The sequence below is a fragment of the Cricetulus griseus genome, chromosome 3 (assembly GCF_003668045.3).
Source record: "Cricetulus griseus strain 17A/GY chromosome 3, alternate assembly CriGri-PICRH-1.0, whole genome shotgun sequence".
NCBI classification, from domain to species: domain Eukaryota; kingdom Metazoa; phylum Chordata; class Mammalia; order Rodentia; family Cricetidae; genus Cricetulus; species Cricetulus griseus.
The window spans coordinates 260,969,209-260,987,853 of record NC_048596.1 but is presented as its reverse complement, the minus strand read 5'-3'; the positions used below and the strand labels follow the sequence as shown (position 1 = coordinate 260,987,853).

General features: G+C 44.1%; 1 protein-coding gene across 1 annotated transcript in view; it reads left to right on the top strand.

The window, feature by feature from the left end:
* Positions 1–17,123, top strand: part of Nedd9 (neural precursor cell expressed, developmentally down-regulated 9) — a 48,548-nt gene extending 31,425 nt beyond the window's left edge. Inside the window, exons 3-7 of the mRNA XM_027410412.2 lie at positions 7,978–8,079; positions 8,546–8,647; positions 9,961–11,205; positions 12,493–12,582; positions 14,828–17,123. Coding sequence (XP_027266213.1) covers positions 7,978–8,079; positions 8,546–8,647; positions 9,961–11,205; positions 12,493–12,582; positions 14,828–15,337 — 2,049 coding nt within the window. The 3' untranslated portion in view covers positions 15,338–17,123. The remainder of the gene's footprint in view (positions 1–7,977; positions 8,080–8,545; positions 8,648–9,960; positions 11,206–12,492; positions 12,583–14,827) is intronic.
* The last annotated feature ends 1,522 nt before the right edge of the window (positions 17,124–18,645 follow it).

Sequence of the window (18,645 nt, the reverse complement as noted above, 5' to 3'; positions counted from 1 at the left end):
TCCCAGCCTTGGTTTAACCATCATTCTATCCATTCTACTCTCAACTTCTACTATTTTGTCCCTCATGGCTGCTGGTAGCATGAGGAAATAGGGAAGGGACAAGATGCTAAAGGAAGAATAGAGAGACATGGGAGAACCTGAGGATTTGGGGGAGGGATCATTCATTGCCTTCATGAATGGTAGATGGCTGCTTCCTTCCTGCTTCTTTTAGTGCCCCAGTGAGCTAGCAGCAGGCAGCTGAGGGGCTGAAGTTGTCCTAAACCCAGCTCTGCATTAGGGAGGTGTGACAGATACCCAAGGGAAGGTACAACCCAAGTAGCCTTGCGGATGCCTTGGCCCCAGTGACGGGCATGTGAGAAGTTATCTCTAGAGCAATGCTTTGCTTATACACATCGAAGAGAGCAGGCTCCATGCCCTGCTTGTTGGTGAGATACTCTTGACAAGCATTAGAGAATGAGAATGTTAGCCACGTGTCCTGAGCATAGGCCCTCATCACCTTTCTCTTCAGAAAAGGCCTTCATCTATAAAGCACCTCTTCCCTAGGGCTTTCCTTTGGAGTACCTTGGCCTACGTTGATGATAATCATGATATTGGCAAAACTGATCGAATAATAACCCGAGTAAATCTGGTGATGGCTGTTAAGAGGCAAAGTCCCCTGTCACTCGTGGCTTTGCTTTGAAGTTCCCAGTGCCTCTTGGGCCTCGCTTTCAATGCTTCACACATGTATAAAGATGACTTTCTTTTCGTCTAACTTAAACATAGAAGTTAGTAGGTTTGGTTTCATCTTCATGTTTAATCGTGAAACACTTTGAGATTTTTGTACTAAGATACAAACTACATCCCTACCAGCAAGCAAGCAAGCGCTGGGTCTCCTCCTGTTGCTATGGTCTTATCTCCTGTGGCACTAGTTCTCTGGGCATCTTTGACACTGTCATTTAGATCATTTTGGTAAAAATAAGTTGGGGTCTATGACATGCTCTCTACCTCCAGGGAGGATTTTCCTTCCATCTGCCAGTCTCATAGGCACAGATAAGTCTAAACTCAAGCTTTTGTAATAACTCCTAAGTGGTAGAACCCCAGACAGGTCCGGCTCTACCCAGCCCCAGCTTATGTCATTAACCGTTTTCTCTGCAGAGCCACTGAGCTTTTCAACCTTTGGTACATAGTTCTCATGGCAGGAGGGCTGTCACATGCCCTGGGAACTGAAGCACAATGCTTAGTCCTGTAAATTATGTTTTCTTTCTGAGGCCAAAGGAGACAGCAGAGTACACTGTCTTCTTCCTCCCAGCACAGCTGCTGATGTATTTGTTAGTGGTTGCTCATCCACATCGAACAGTCATCGTGTCTTGGCTCTCTCGGTAGCTCCCTCACCATCACCATGGCTAATACGAATCCTGCCTGTTAGCCTGGGGGTGCCACTAACTCCAGAGCTGGATGACCTGGAAAATCAACTTACTCTATGTAGGCAGAGATAGTTTACCATCCTTCTAGCCCCATCTTTTCTTAAAAATCTGTTGTATGCAAGGCACAGTGGTAAACCCTGCTGCTCATATATAAATGGATAAGAATATATATAGCTCCACCATATTAAGAAAAACCATGAGGCAGCCAAAAGAGTCAAATCACAAATCACACGCACCATCGGAAGTGTGAAGAAAGTACTTGGGGTGTTACAAGGACAGAGGTAATCCGTCTGTCTAGGGAAGGCTTTCTGGGGAAGAGGCATTCTGCTTGGCTCTGAAAACAATGAAATCTGAATATAAGGAAGGGAAAGAGTCACATAGACAAAGCAGGTGCCGATGTGGGGGTGTTCGGGGCATTTAAGGAAACTAGAGTCTTTTAGTCTTGATAGCAGAACTTGGGGTTTTCAAGGTCCGAAAGGAGGAAGGGGAAAGAATACATAGACAAAAACAAAAACAAACAAAAACCAAAAACCATATAGGTGAAAGTAAGCCAGACAGCCTAGGGACCAGAGACGCCGTTTATTCAACCAACACAAACTTTGAAATTTTGAACCAATTTTGAAAACCAGATTTCTGTATTCCTGACTTCCAAATGCATGCAAGATCTGACAACACAGCCCAGTACTGGAACACAGACATGGCTGCCTACCTTTCGGTGGAATGTGCACTTCCTCCCACAGAAGCATGACTGTCTCTCCTCTGCACCTATTTATTGGGCCTTCAAGAGTCTGGATGTAGGATCTTTGGCTCTGCTATGGTACAAGCCCAGGTGAACTGAAAGTGGAAAGATCAACAAAAAAACCCAACAATCTCTCCTCCAAACCACAGACTCAAGCCCTCTGCTAGCCAAATGGACCTTTCTTTTAACTCCATTGTGCAAAGCTCTCCAAATTATGAATCATGAAAGTAGAAAGACCCCTGTGTCATCTCTGGGAATTCACTCCAAAGACCCTTTCAGATCCTTACGGAACATGGCATAATGCTTGTCTAACCTACACATATCTGCACGCAGGTGTTGAATCATCTCTAGGTAACTTACAAAGCCTGTTGCAATTAAATGCAGTGCATACACTTGTTAGACTGTATTGTTTAAGAAAGGATGACAAAGAAATGGTAGTCATCGTATGCTCAGTGCAAGTGCAAGTTGTTTTCATGCATTTTCCCCCCTGAGTTTGCTTGAATCTGTTACTTAAGACCCTGCAGCTACAAAGGACAGGCTGTGTCAGGAACATCTTCAAAAGCTGTCCCTACAGTCAGGATCTAAGGCTCAGTGTGGGGAGAATCAAAGACCACTGAAGTGCAAGGCAGAACTGCTGAGGTTTCCTTGGCTTATGTAAACACATTAATTAGAGGGCTAGAATGTCTTTTCACTCTACCTGCCAGGACTCAGCCCTAGACATAGATTCAACAGACTCTTTGCTTGTAAATGCTTTCAGTCAGTGCCTACCACCTGTGTGTGTGTGTGTGTGTGTGTGTGTGTGTGTGTGTGTGTGTGTGTGGTGTATGTGAGACTATCACACTGAACCCCATTAATATGTACAATGAAAAGCTACTGAGATGGCTGGGTTGGTAAAGTGTCTGCTATGCAAACATGAGGACTTGAATTGGGAACGCTGGCACCATGTAAGCCAAACATGAGTGTGTATCTATAATTCCAGCACTGGGAAGGTGGAAACAGGTGGATCTCAAACTCCTTGCCCAGTCAGTATAGCCAAATTGATGAGCACCATGTTCAGTGAATAAGATGAGGGCTAGAAAGATAACTCAGGGGTGAGGATCAATGACTTCTCTTACAGAGGAGCCAGGTTCAGGTCCCAGCACCTACATGCTAGCTCACAACTGTCTACTCCAATTCCTGGGAATCTGACACCCTCTTCTGGCCTCTGAGGATTCCAAATGCCCATGGTACACATACATAAAACAATACTAAATATTTTAAATCCTTTTTTAATAGAGAATTTTAATGTGAAACATTATTATTTAATAGCTTCATAGCTAAGAATTTAACCTAAGTCTTCAAGCTTCTTGCACACGACTCATATAGTCAAGAGGTGAAGGAGGGGTATTTGGGGATGTTTCCTTCTGGTTTTTGTGTTTGTGTTTGAGGGAGTATTGCTATGTGCCCTAGGTTGGCTTCAAACTCACAGTCCTCCTGCCTCAGCCTCTTGAGTACTAGGGTTACAGGTGTGTAACTATTACATCACACACAGCACTAGTAGTATCTTGACATCTAACACAAACAGATTATGGGCATCTAATCTTAAATATTTTTAAAAAATAAAGTTGAGAGATGGTTGAGGAGTCCCCTGAATCAACCTTTGGCCTCCACACACATCCACACACTCACAATGTGCACACACACATAGCACACGCACAAGTATGCACATTCGTCTCTACATACTCACACCTATACACACCCCACACATTCATAAGCACTCATACATATCACACACAAGCATGCACACACATGTCACATCCACACACATCCACACACTCACAAGCACATACATCTACACACTCACAAATGTACACATACACACACATGTACACACACACAACCAACTAATGAGAGTTGATTTAAAACATTTTTAAGGAAAGGAGGGAAAAAGCCAAGTGATTCCAGTCCCTCTCTGCTTCATAAACCTTCCGGTTAGGTAACAAGAGCAGAATTCCTCATCAGGACAGAGACAGATCCACATGCAACTGTGCAGACCCCTGGCAGCGAAATCACCTGACCTTTCGGGGCCCCAGCCCACCTCACGTCTTAGCTCCCTGGGAAGCAGTAATGAATTAAAAGGTCAGCTTGGTAATTTTTAGGGCTAAGCCTTTGTCACTATAAATAAAACCATAGAATAAAAGGAATGCACAAAAGAAAAAACAACAGAGAGAAAGGGAAAATGAAAAACCCGACTTGGTTTCATTAAATTCGTTTGAAAATGCCCCTGTGTGTGTGGTGATTTCATTAATGCCCAGGAGAATTCTTCCAAACTCATGGTCTTAGCCAGCTCTTGGTGAGCCTTTTGGGCTGAAAGTCAGTAGTCCTGGGAGGTTGAAGGAGGAGATGATGCAGGGTGCTTTTGTGTGTCCCTGTCAAGCAGGAAGAAAGAGCCGGAAGGTCAGGTTGGCCAAGCACTTCCCCTGAGGGGGGAATACACCATTGGCATGGAAAGGGTCCTAGCAAGCTTGGGGGCAAAGTTGGCACTGAAGAAGACCTCAGAAATCTTTCCTAAATTGCCACATGGATCACCAAATGCTCTGGACTTGTCCCTCCAGATACAAAGCTTTGGTCCCACTGAAATGTCATCGGTGGACCCATGTGAGTTAGAGTGTAACATCAGGAATGCTGGGATGGGGAAGGCTGTATTTTATTGGCTTTTTCCTCCCGTGGTTTTCACCATCTGTTTCTTTAACTGCATAAACAAGGGAAAATGACTGGTTTGGAATGCGAAGTTTTAAACACCAGATGACCACAGGCATCCTCCAAATGAGAAAGAGAGAGCAAAATGGGGGTTCTGTGACATTTGTCAGGAAGTGGAATGGTAAATACCAAGAAGCCTGAGTGTGCCCTGCCAGGGAAGGGCCACAAAGGCAGGGGATGGTTTGGTCCCCCGCCCTTCCTAGGGGTCATGCCTTTTCAGCTTTCCCTAATACCACAGTCAGACACCAGCACTGCTCCCTCTCCCTCCCCCGCCCCCATTTTCAAACTAAAAGATGAAAAGGGATGTAGGACTTCAACTTAATGAGCATTAGTTCACTAGCATCCTGAAGCTGGCAGCTTGGCACGGAACCCACTCTTAGAAGCTTCCACACTCAACAAAAGCAGGGTTGTGAGCATGTTCTATTACAAAGCTAAATAGACAGCTACAAACAGACCAGCTATAAGATCTTCATATCTCTTCACAATGGTTAGTGAAAAAGAAAAGCCATACAAGGGCATTAAAATACTTTAGCAAACGGCCCTCTGCTTTATGAAGGAATATTTGCTGTGTACAATACAATGGCTGCTTCATAAAATGGTTCCGTCACTCCATGCCAACAAACTTAAAGCCTCGCGTTCCTTTTCTAAACCCAAGACAATGGAGAGACTGGATGGAAGTGTTTGCTGCATACTAATCTCTTTTACCTTCAGTGCAAGAAATAATCAGTTGTAAGCATCAGGCATTTTAGACAAAATTGGACAGGGAGGCTTTGGAGCCCCTGGGGTACGGACCCTGGTGCACTTGGCTGTGTTCCACTGGTTTCAGCTTAAGACGGACATGGAACATTTTTCACATAGTTTTGTAGGCAGCCTGATGCCAGAGTTTTCACGTTAAAGGGTGAAAGATGAGGGCCTCCTGGGAAGTGACAGCTCCTCCTAATTTTTGGTGTCGCTTCCCAAAGACACAGTGGGCAGTTTTAGGCATGGACACTGTTAATGGTTTGGTAGTAGGGAGTCAGGCAAGAATAAGACTGTGGCAATTTGCAAGCCCTGAGAAGCTTAAATCAATTAAGTTGAAATAGTGTTTCTATCCTGCTTAGAATTACCAATGCAGTACCTAGAGGAACATAGGAGCCCACAATGAGTGAAGTGCTTGCTGTCCAAATGAAAGGACCTGAGTTCAGATCTGCAATGCACATGGAAAAGCCAGGTGTGGTGGCCTGTGCCTATAACCCCAGTGATGGCATTGGCACTGAGAAAGGCAAATCCCAGGGCTTCACAAGCCAGCCAGTCTAACCAAGTGATAAGCTCTTGGTCAGTGAAGAGATGGGATCTCAAAATAAAGAAGGAAACAAATAAATAAACAAACAAATAAATGAGTGGAGAGAAATAGAGAAAGATACATGAAATTGGTCAACGGCTGCCCTCCACAAATGCACATACCAGAGAGTGCATTCACATAGATGCAGAGGGAGGGAGGGAGGGAGGGAGGGAGGGAGGAGGAGGGAGGGAGGGAGGGAGGGAGGGAGGGAGGGAGGGAGGGAGGGACAATGGGAAGTAAGCAGGCTAGCCCACTAGGTAAGATTCAATCTGCTAACTTTGACTCCAGATGCCAGGGTCCATAGTGAGTCTATTTGACTTCTGATACCCGCTGGATGTAGGTGCTATTGGGGATATTTGGTTCCCCAGTGGAAATGGGGAAATGATTAGAGATTAGAGATCAGAACACTTCAAAGTTGAAAGTTCTGAGGGCTTCCTCACTGACACAGTTTATCCTCTGCAGCATGGGTTCCAGATCAGCGGAGACAGCCAGCTCCAAGTCAAAACTATTTAGAAAATAATTGCCTCTGCAGTGAACCTGTGTAGACTTGTGTCATTGTTCCCTAAACAATACTGTATACCATCTGTTGACTTAGTCTTTGTAAAGCACTGAAGACCATAAACTAATGTGGAGAGGGTTTTAAGTGTGCCAGATGATGTATGGAGGTTCCATGCAAAGCACCACACCCCATGGGCTTGAGCATCCAAGGACTTCAGACCCAGTCTCCCATAGACACTGAGGGGAACTGTGTTTCCATTGTTTCATAAATGGGAGTGAATGCTCCCAGGCAGCTATAGTGGCACTGTGAAAGGACTAGGGTGACCCATGGAATTTCAGTTATAATCACAGTAATAATGTCAGATGAAGAGACATACTGAGGAAGATATGAGGGGAATTTTAAGTAGCCAAACTACTTGTATTATGTACTTTACAAAACCTTTGGAACCTTTTCAAAACTGGAGTGCTGTGCTTCGGCCACTCCAAAAGGATCAGCTAAGACTTTCCTTATTCTGTTTTACTGGGGCTTGTTGATTTTTCTGCATGTACATGAATGTTTTACCTGTGTGTATGTATATATGTATGTACCACACATGATCCTGGTGCTGTTGGAAGGCAGAAAAGGGGATCAATGCTCTAGGACTGGAGATACAGATGGTGGTGAGCTGCCATGGTGGGTGCGGGAACCAATCCCGGGTCCTCCGGAAGAGCAGCAAGTGTCCTGAACCACTGAGCCCTCTCTCCAGCCTGGCTGTCATAATTTATGTGATATAAGACAACTTTATGGGGCTGGAGAGATGGCTCAGGGGTTAAGAGCACTGACTGTTCTTCCAGAGGTTCTGAGTTCAATTCCCAGCAACCACATGGTGGCTCACAACTTTCTGTAATGTGATCTGGTGCCCTCTTCTGGCACACACCGTATACATGATAAATAAATAAATAAATAAATCTTTAAAAAAAAAAAAGACAACTTTATATCTCCTTAACTATAAGGAATTGAGACTATTGATGAACTTGGATGGGACTTTTGGGGAATCCTTAGGAAGGAAAATTATGATATTTCAGACACTTCCTACATATTCTGACCTTGTGTCTTCATGTCTTCTTTTTCTCCCTCTCACCCTCTTTTCTTCCTTTCATTTCATCCTGTCTTCCTTTTCTCCTCTTTCTTTCCTTCCTATGGGGGATTTATTAGGGATGTGTGCCTGATTACAAGCTGAGAGGTATGCTGAGGACTCGGGGTTGTCATTGACACATCTGTGTATTTTCATCCACAGGTGATCACCCCAGTGAGGACAGGCCATGGCTATGTGTACGAGTACCCAACCAGATACCAAAAGGATGTCTACGATGTCCCTCCTTCCCACACTGCTCAAGGGGTAGGCAATGGGAACACCACCAGGGGAGCTGGCCTTGTGGGTAGCACATCTTCAGGACCACACAGGAGAATCGGGTCACCAGTCACAATCTCATGATATGGGGTTCTAAGCTACCTATCTAGGGATTTAGTCAGTGTTTAAGTTGTGTTTTCTGGGTTTTCCATATCAGAAAGTTTAGTCTTCCATCTGAGAAATAGCTTATTGCTTTGTCAGTTTATTTCTGGAAATGTGCAAATTTAAATTATCCAAATTAGAAAGCAAATAGTTCACATAAGATCATTTTCAAATTCAATCTAAATCAAAGAATGCAAAATTTATAAAGGAAACTTCCATTAACCTCAGATGTCATGGGGTGCTGTTAAAAACCAAGTCTATATTGACCTGATAAATAAATCCATAAGGAAACAGTAGCAAGAGAAGTAATATATGACATTTCTATCCTGGGTAACTAAGTGTTTCTCTTCAGGTATATGACATCCCTCCTTCATCAGTGAAAGGCCCTGTGTTTTCAGTACCAGTGGGAGAGATAAAACCTCAAGGGGTATATGACATCCCCCCTACTCAAGGGGTAAGTGCACTGGAAAAGCACTGGGTCTGGATGAGTCTGTCTGTGTGTATGGTGTGGTGGTTATGTGTGTTAATTCATTGGGATAAAATAAGAATGGCATACTCCGAAAGGGAAAATCCATCTTCATGTGTAGGGGCAGCTGTAGCCACGCCTTCTTAGGGGCTGACTACAAGGGTACCTGAGCAGGCTTGTGAGGGTGTGGTCAGAGTGAGTAGGGGGACTGCGTTTTCGGTTTCGGTTTCTCTTTGCTTCTTGCTGTACAGACTACCACCGGCTGGCTGGTTCGCTCTGTAAGTAAGGCTTTTCCCTATTAAATACCCTTATATTTCTACCTGACTCCGTATTGGTAATTTCCTACTATATCTGGTGTCAGAAGTGGGAATGGGAGAAAGAGGGAAGAAGGCAAGGAAGAGAAGACAGCAATTGATTATAAATTTATAATCGTAATCACAAATTTAGAGGGTCCCCTGAAATAAAGAGGTGTCAATAATGAGAGTCAATTGGAAGGGAAGATAGTGAGTTCAGTTTTCAATATCTAATACATCACATATTTCTAGAAGGGTCTACAGAAGTGGTTCTTAACCTTCCTAATGTTGTGACCCTTTAATAAAGTTCCTCGTGTTGTGGTGACCCCCACAAGCATAAAACTGTTCCATTGCTACTTCATGACTGTAACTTTGCTACTGTTATGAATTGTAATGGAAACATCTGATATGCAGGATATCTGATATGTGACCCCTGTGAAAGGGTCATTCACCCCCAAGTGGGTCACGCCCCCCAAGTTGAGAACCACTGGTCCACAGCTTCCTCAGTTCATGTATAAGAGGTAGCTCTTTTGGTTTTCTGTCATTCTCTGAGAGTGCCCACACTTCAAACACAGCTAGCTTTGCTGAACAGACAGGGAACCCTGCCTCTGACTACTAAGGAGACTCAGGCAGCTTTACAAATCATCTGATGACCAAAAAGAGAACTCAGTTCGTCTCTCAGCATGGGTCACCCTGGGCAGGATAGTTAGTAAATGGTTGGAGACACAAGACTGCAACCTAGTGGTGACAAGTTAGGGCTCTACGCCCACGGCAGCCAGCATTGAGAATGGTAATGAATGCTCATGTGTATGGATGAGGGCACATAGCCTCTAAGGACCATGCTACACCCTGGGAAACATCGGAAATTAGTAAATGGTGGGTGGAGTGAAAAAGAAGATCTAATAAACAGATCTGTGCACTCTGGACCACACCTTCATGGACTGTCATTTTCTGCCTCCATCCAAGATCCAACTGAACAAATAAATTGGCTTTTGACTTACTTTTTAGGTCTATGCCATTCCACCATCAGCTTATCGAGATGAAGCAGGGCTTAGGGAAAAGGAATATGACTTCCCTTCTCCAATGAAACAAGATGGAAGACCAGACACTAGACCTGAGGGGGTTTATGACATCCCTCCAACCAGCACCAAGACAGCGGGGAAGGACCTTCACTCCAAATTCACCTGTGATGCCCCAGGAGCTGCAGAGCCAATGGCACGAAGACACCAGAACCTTTCTCTGCATCATCCTCCCTCTCAGCTGGGCCAGTCTGGGGGAACTCCGAGTGATGCTTATGATGTCCCCCGGGGAGTTCAGTTTCTGGAGGCACCCACAGAAACCAGTGAAAAGGCAAATCTGGAGGAAAGAGATGGTGTTTACGATGTTCCTCTGCACAACCCAGCAGATGGCAAAGGCTCTCGGGATGTGGTAGACGGCATCAACCGGCTGTCTTTCTCCAGCACCGGAAGTACCAGGAGTAACATGTCCACATCTTCCACCTCCTCAAAGGAGTCCTCATTGTCAGCCTCCCCATCTCAGGACAAAAGGCTCCTACTGGACCCAGACACAGCCATTGAAAAACTCTATCGGCTCCAGCAGACCCTGGAGATGGGTGTCTGCAGCCTCACGTCACTCGTCACCACAGACTGGCGGTGTTACGGATACATGGAAAGACACATCAATGAGATCCGTACCGCAGTGGACAAGGTGGAGCTGTTTTTACGCGAATACCTCCATTTTGCCAGGGGAGCTTTGGCTAATGCCTCCTGCCTCCCGGAACTGGTCCTCCACACCAAAATGAAGCGCGAACTCCAAAGAGTCGAAGATTCGCACCAGATTCTAAGTCAAACCAGCCATGATCTGAATGAATGCAGCTGGTCCCTGAATGTCCTAGCTATCAATAAGCCTCAAAATAAATGCGATGATCTGGACCGGTTTGTGATGGTAGCCAAGACAGTACCAGATGATGCCAAGCAACTGACCACCACCATCAGCACCTATGCAGAGACCCTCTTTAGAGCAGCAGGTCCTGGCAGTTCCCATCTGAAGAATGGGCCCGACAGCATCACGAACTCAAGCGAGTACACGCACACGGGGTCCCAGATGCAGCCATTGCGCCCTGGTGACTACAAGGCCCAGGTCCACAATAAGCCATTGCCTCCCACTCTAGGCAAGGAGCAGCCACCAGACTGTAGTAGCAGTGATGGTTCCGAAAGGAGTTGGATGGATGATTATGATTATGTCCACCTACAGGTAAGGAAACCAGACCCGTGGACCACCCACACTCACATTCAGGGAGCCGAGGATGGATATCTATAGGCCTGACAGCCAAAGGGCAGAGCACACTGAGTGCTAATCCAAGTGTTGTGAAAATTAAGGGTGGAGCTGTACAGAAATTGTACAGTCACTTTATTTACCTCCCTGGGCCCTAATTTTATTTTGAGAATGCACTAACTCAAAGGGTTGTATTAAAGCTCACTGATCACATACCTCAGCAAGCAGGAGGAGACTCACCAATGGGGAACAGTGGGTCCACTAGTCATGGCATCAATTCTTATTTATAGCACAGTTCCATGAAACAGCCCGTAGTAATAGAAAGAAGTTTTAAAATATGTCACTGTTAAGAAAATAAAACTATTGAAAATATCTGTTCATAGAGTTTCTAAGGAACTCTTGAGACCGTGTGTGTGTGTGTGTGTGTGTGTGTGTGTGTGTGTGTGTGTGTGTCTTTCACGGCTTACAAAGAATCATAGCCCCATCAGATTTAGAGGACCTGTGATCATTTGCCAACTGGCCAACAGCTTGGTCTGCATTTATTAAACTCTGCAAACTTCTTCCTAGAAGTATAAATTGTGCTAGTTCTCAGTTGACCTAGAATCCTGAAAATGACCCCTGCTTTGAAGAATTTAGACACTCCACCATAAACTAGTACTTAGTATGTATTTAATGTCTTATTCTGTCATTCTTTTCCATTTGATTGAGGGCCATGAATTATGCTGAAAACTGTTTAATACTGAAATCTCCCAGGTGCAAGAGAGTAGAAAGGATCACCTGAGCCTCATCTCATGCTGAGGAATGGCCTAAGCTGGATGAAGGCATTTAACATCCATCTCTCCAGGCTTCTGATGGTGTATCCTGGAGGGTACTAAGTACGGGTGGGGAGATATAGGAGATTCAAAGAAATTGGAAGTGAAATATGCACCCATTTTTTACCTTGGTTTGAAAGTGCATGCGTTTACATATAATCCATTACAAAAGAACCATGAAAAATTAAAGCCTCTTAAGAAGCATAAAGAGGATCATGGGAAGTTCTCCAGCTATAAGGAGCAACAACCATGGCAGCCCACCTGGAAGCAGGCTTCACTTTTCAAGCCTGTCTCCACACTAACTCTGGAAGCCCCTGTCAGTGGTTTACAATGTCTAGGGGGACATGAGGAAAGTGGCCAGGGAACAATGAGAGTCTGAGTGCATTTGTCAATGAAGCTGTTCTAAGTGACTCCCAGTGGTGAGGTAATGCAGTCTTTGTGCTGAAAACAATAGGGCAAGGAGGAGTTCGAGAGACAGCAGAAGGAGCTCTTGGAGAAAGAGAATATCATCAAGCAGAGCAAGGCCCAGCTGGAGCATCATCAGGTAAGTTCAAACAAAACAACGGGCTCTTTGGTGGAAGAAAGGGCTCCACTTAATAGGGAATGGATAACTTCAAAAGGCTGGGGTCCTGCCAGCACGCTGGCATGAAGAAGTCCCAGGCGTATAATAGGACATAAGAACAAAGTGAAGGTTTGTGGTCTGTGACTCCAACTGAGTATACCTGGCTTGCATCCAAATGATGGGGTTTGTTCGGGCTATGCCTGTTAATCTGTAACACATTAGGACTATTTGGGTTAAAGCCTTTGGTCTCAAAACACAAGTCCAATCAGGCTGGCCCAAGCTAATTGGTTTTCTATTGAGGCCACAGTAAGGAAATCAGGAGAATGAAAATGGAGCCAAGACCAACAGGATCAAAGGCTATCTTTTCTCCTTGTTTACCTTGTGGTTCTCTTCCAATATTTCCTTCATTCTCCTCTACTCTGACATTTTCTTTAGTCACCTCCTCCCTCAGGCCCCATCTAACTTTATAAAACTCACAATGGACACTCAAAGTCCTTTCTATGGGACTTTGTTTTATTATGTTATGCCTTGAGATAGGGTCTCACTATGAAGCCCAGGCTGGCCTCAAGCTTGATATTCTCCTTACTCAACCTCTTGAGTGTTGGGAGTGCAGGGGTGTGCCATTGTGCTGAGCTCCAAAGCATGGTGTTTCACATGGGATTCCTTGGTTAATGGTCAACCCCCTTCTGTGGTTATCAAATTCCTAAGAGAGTTTGATTCTAGCTCTCTCCCCAACCCTATCTCTCTACCTGTCTTTTGCATGGTCCATTGTAAGGGTCAAAGGGAATGATCCAATGTTTGTGAGACATACCCAAGTCCATTTACCAAGGGTTCTGAGCAGAGCACATTCACGTAAAGGGCTAATGAGCACCGCAGGTAAGGATAGATACTTCGAAGTCAAGGGCATGAAATCAAAGAGAAATTGACTAAAGATACAGACTCTTTAAGATGAAATAAATAGCTGATGTGCTATTTCACAGCACCACACCATGAAGTGACAAGATGCCTTTAGAAAACCTGAGTTCAAACCCTTGTTTGTAGCCAACAGGTGTGTCGACTTGAGCATCATGTAATGGGCCAAAACTTCAGTTCCTTCTCTGTAAAATAGGAAAGTACTGCCCTCTGTGAACACATGATTTGAAATCAAACTCATTATTATCAAATAATGTTGGAACACCACCCTATGTCTGCTGTGTTTACATTGGCAATTGGCCCCAGAAGACAGCAGAGCTTAAGGGAACTATCACACACTAAAGTAATTCCTAAGAATTCTGTGCAATACAAAACTGACTAACTATGTATGCACTTCTCAGGGCAGAGGGCAGGGGCGGGGCGAGCAGGATGCTATGGTTCCTGTGCTGACTCAGCTCTGAGTCCTAAACCTGGGATTCTTGGTGAAATAGCTAGAAATTATCATTTCAATCAGAAATCACAGTCCAGTTAGGGATACAAAGAAGAGAAAAAAAAAAAAAAACTGACGCCCAAGCCATTGAGATGGCTCAGTGTTGGGGACTTGCTGCAGAGCCTGATGACCTGAGTTTGATCCCCAGAAACCTCCTGCCATGGATTGTCCTCTGACCAGCACACTCATGCTATAAAATACAGTAAGCAATTAATGCTGGGATTTCCTCGTGTCCTTTCCCCAAAGTAGGTGTGCATTTGTAACACTTGCTTGTAGTAAAGAGTCATAATATGTACATCTTGACAGACAGGGTAGGAGAAATAGAGAAGCTTCATGAATTTTCCATCTTGAAGAGAGAGACAGAGCCTAACCCAGGAAGTGGCAAACTGTCAGTGATGTGTTTGACAGAAAGGTCACTGTGTCTGGCTTTCCCTTACTGTCTCTCAACATTTAAGAAACATTTACACAGGGCCTGCAATTCACCAAACACCATTTCCAGCACTGTGTGAAAAATAGTAATTCGCTGAACCCTCTTAATGGCATAAAAGGTGAGGCCTGGGTTTAAACCCAATGTTACCTTCCCATCAGAATGCAAAAAAGACAAATGGTGTCATCATGGGTCAGGGCTGGGGTATCCCTTAGGGATCCTCTTCCCAGGGTCTGTGTTGTACAATTTAGGAAGCAAGGCTTAGCCAAGGTCTCATAGCTCCTAAATACCTGGCATCTATTAAGGATAAAGCTGGTATCTTTTGACTCCACACCCACGTTGCTCTCCCTGTACAATGCATGTCTTGTCCTTAACAAGACCTCTTACCTTCCTTCCAGTTGAGTCAGTTCCAGCTGCTGGAACAAGAGATCACCAAGCCTGTGGAGAATGACATCTCTAAGTGGAAGCCCTCCCAGACCCTCCCAACCACAAACAACAGTGTGGGCGCCCAGGATAGGCAGTTGCTATGTTTCTACTATGACCAATGCGAGACCCATTTCATATCCCTTCTCAACGCCATCGACGCCCTCTTCAACTGTGTCAGCTCCGCCCAGCCCCCACGGATCTTTGTGGCCCACAGCAAGTTTGTCATTCTCAGTGCGCACAAACTGGTATTCATTGGAGACACTCTGACAAGGCAGGTGGCTGCCCAGGACATTCGAAATAAAGTCAGGAACTCCAGCAACCAGCTCTGTGAACAGCTCAAGACGATAGTGATGGCAACCAAGATGGCTGCCCTCCACTACCCCAGCACTACCGCCTTGCAGGAGATGGTGCATCAAGTAACAGACTTGTCCAGAAATGCTCAGCTGTTCAAGCGTTCCTTGCTGGAGATGGCCACCTTCTGAGAAAAAATGGAGGTGGAAGGGACTGGGTGAATAATTACTAAAGAAAACTGGAAATACGATCTGGTTTTTGTAAATGTTATCTATTTTTGTAGATATTTTATATGAAAATGAAATATTTTAACATTTTGTGAGTTAGTTGATTTTCATCAATTCAGGGAGCTGGTGTGGGAAATCTTTTTTTTTTCCCCTGTGTGGTTCTTATATATACATATGAGTATCTAAAACATAGCTGTACAGTAATGTGTCCATGTTTGTCTATGCCTATGTATCCATATTTGTCTGTAGATATGTGTCTGATACATTCCATTGAAAACCTGAATTAAGAAGCACCTTAGTAAGCGCCTCCTAATGCTGCATTGTTTGGGTTTTGTAGAAAATTATACCAGTTGGTTGTAATATTGCTCTGCATGTACCAGTAGCGATCTGAACACAGCACACCCAAATCTGGAACTCACAGTATATTTGCCAAGTGTTCACCTCCCACATAACAAGTCATGGTATGGCTTAGTGTTGTCTGAAACCTTTTTCAAACTTGACTGTCTTTAACATGGTGGTAAAAGATTCCACTTTGGTTGAAAAGTCTAAGGGAAGGGGGGAGGAGGGGGGAGAGAGAGTGTCAAAAAGAATACATTAACCTAAATAAACTAAGGCCCAGTGTTTCAGGTGCTAGAGAGAGGTGAGCGACGTGTGTCCTGGACTAGGAGACTGTCTACAGCTGTGATTATGCTGTCTCAACTCAGAAAGGAAGCTACGAAAAAGAGAGAACACTTGTTTCCCTGGGGCTGCATTTGTGAGTGATTCAGCCACTAGGTTTTCTAAAGGGTGTTTTTAGAGTTGAGTTTTAAAAAGAAATGCAATAGGAATTCATGAAGCTAATATCAGACTGTAGTTGTGGACAAAATGAAGCAATTAATGACTACCAGTCATTAAATGACGGTCTCTCTGAGGGTTTGCTACCCTCATTATCCAAAGGAAAATGGCCAGCTCCTTCGTCACTAAACTTCCTGCTGTCTTATTGCTTGGTGTATCCTGCGCACTTTTAAAACTTACATGTCAGTCCCAACACTCAACACAGTTGCAGAGATCTGATCTTCACATCCCCCTGTGGCCATGGACCTTGTGGTAAGTCACATCACCGTGTGACAGCTAGTCAGTCACAGCATCAATCCTGCAATCTGTCTCTTCTGTATGGCTACAGCACAGGCACCAGGGTGGCCAGACTCACCATTGGCAGATGAACTATTCCCCTATTTCTTTATGACCAAGTCAAGAAATGTGATTCTTGTAGTCTCTGTCCATGGAAATTATTTCCTTCTGGCCTATTTGGAGATGTGTTTTTATTTGTTATATGTGTCTTGACTGAATTAATGTTACTTGTTTTAAACACCAAATTATAAATGCAGGGAGGGGCTTAGGAAGAACTTGTGATCTCAGTGTGATTTTTTTTTTTTAATCAGTGGAAGTTTTCAAAGAGAAAATGGTGCTTTTTAAAACAAACCACAACTGCAGTTCTCAAAGTTCTGCGCTGCCAGAAGATGAACAGCTGAGCTGTTGGACCACAATTGACTTGATCTGGAGGAAGGGGGTCCTGGAGCATCAGTACCTCGGGATGAAGTCAGGAAGGGTATGCTTGTAGTTCTTACTGTACAATGTATATCTGTTGGGAGAGGGCTGCCTTGTCCTAACCTGAGTGATGACATTCCTTATTGACAAAACCAAACTATTCAATTTGTATTGCCTGTTGTCATCTTGTATATACAAGCTATTAAATTTTTAGATCATTCTCTTCATGGCTACTGGGTTTCTTTTCCATGTGTCTGTCTTTATCACAGAATTAATATCGACTCATCGGGGCTTTCTAAGTATAGAAAGTCAAATTGGTCTACAGACTCTATGTAGACCAGGCTGGCTTTGAAGTCACAGAGATCTCCCTGTCTTCCTCCAGAGTGCTGGTATTAAAGATGTGAGCCACCGAATAGGGCTGCAGCACCTGCACAATTAATGAGAGAAGGGTGATTTCTATTTCTACTCTGTCATTAGGAGTTTTAGAATCAATGGACATTGTTTTACTCATTCTGGAATAGGCACAAAGAAACAATTCAAAGCAAATTAGAAGAAAAACAGATTCCTAACCACATGAATTCCTAACAACTGAGACATAGAAAGTATTTGAATGCACATGTGTATTAATTATTTCTCTTGTGATGATGGCCACAAAATATCCTATAGAAACAATGCAGGAGAGGTTCCTTTGGACTCACAGTTTAGAGGGTGAAGTCAGTCTGTCCATCCCCAAAGATCTGGATGTTGGCTTGGTTCCTGGAAGTGGAAGCTTGCATTGTAGCTTGCTCAATCTTGTTGGATTAAGAAGCAGATAAAGGGTTCACCCAGGCTGCAAGTGGAGCTAGTTTTGTACCTATAAGACCCACACCCAGTCCAGGTTCTGTGTCTCTAAGTAGCCACAACCCATGTGCTTATAGCTGAGGAACAAGTGTCCAAACAAGTGCACCTGTGAGTGAAATTTCAAAGTCCAAATGTAAAACCTGTATCTTTTTGTCTATGCATAAAGGCAATACATAAAGGTAAATGATTTTTGGCAAAAATAAGATATTCCAGTGGGGGAGATGGAATGTTTTTGCAGAGAAAATAGTGCTATATTAACCAGATCTCTCTATGGAGAAAAATATTAACCTTATGCCCTGCACAAAAATTAACTTGCATGGAACACAGACCTACATGTAAAACTCTCAGACGTCTAGGGAAAATGTAGGAAAAAAATCTTTTACGATCTTAAGCAGATAACAGTTTCATAATTAGAAAAAAAAAGAACCCTGTAAATATAATTACACATGTTCAAACTTAGCAATGGCTCAGCAGTTAAGAACCCTAAGATTTTCCAGAGGACCTGGGTTTGGTTCACCCACACGGTTACCCTCAACTGCCTGTAACTACAGTTCCAGAGGGTCCAACGCCCACTTTTGGCTTCCACGTGCACTGTGTACTGCTCTGTCATGGTGCACCGATACATACTCAGGAAAAGCACCCAGCACATAAAATAAAAGTACATAAACATTTTAATGTTTATTCTTCTAAAGAGACTGTTAAGAAGACAGGATTAATTCTGGATATGATGTAGCCATGGTTCTCATGAGCTCACTGCAAATACAGTGATCAGAAGACTAGGCCAACAGGATCAATTGACATCACAACAGGCAGCACTAATCGAACATGATGGGTTAACAAAGCAAAACAGGAGAAGGTGTGAAGTGGGCATTGACACATGTTAGGGGTACCTGAGATGGGGGAGT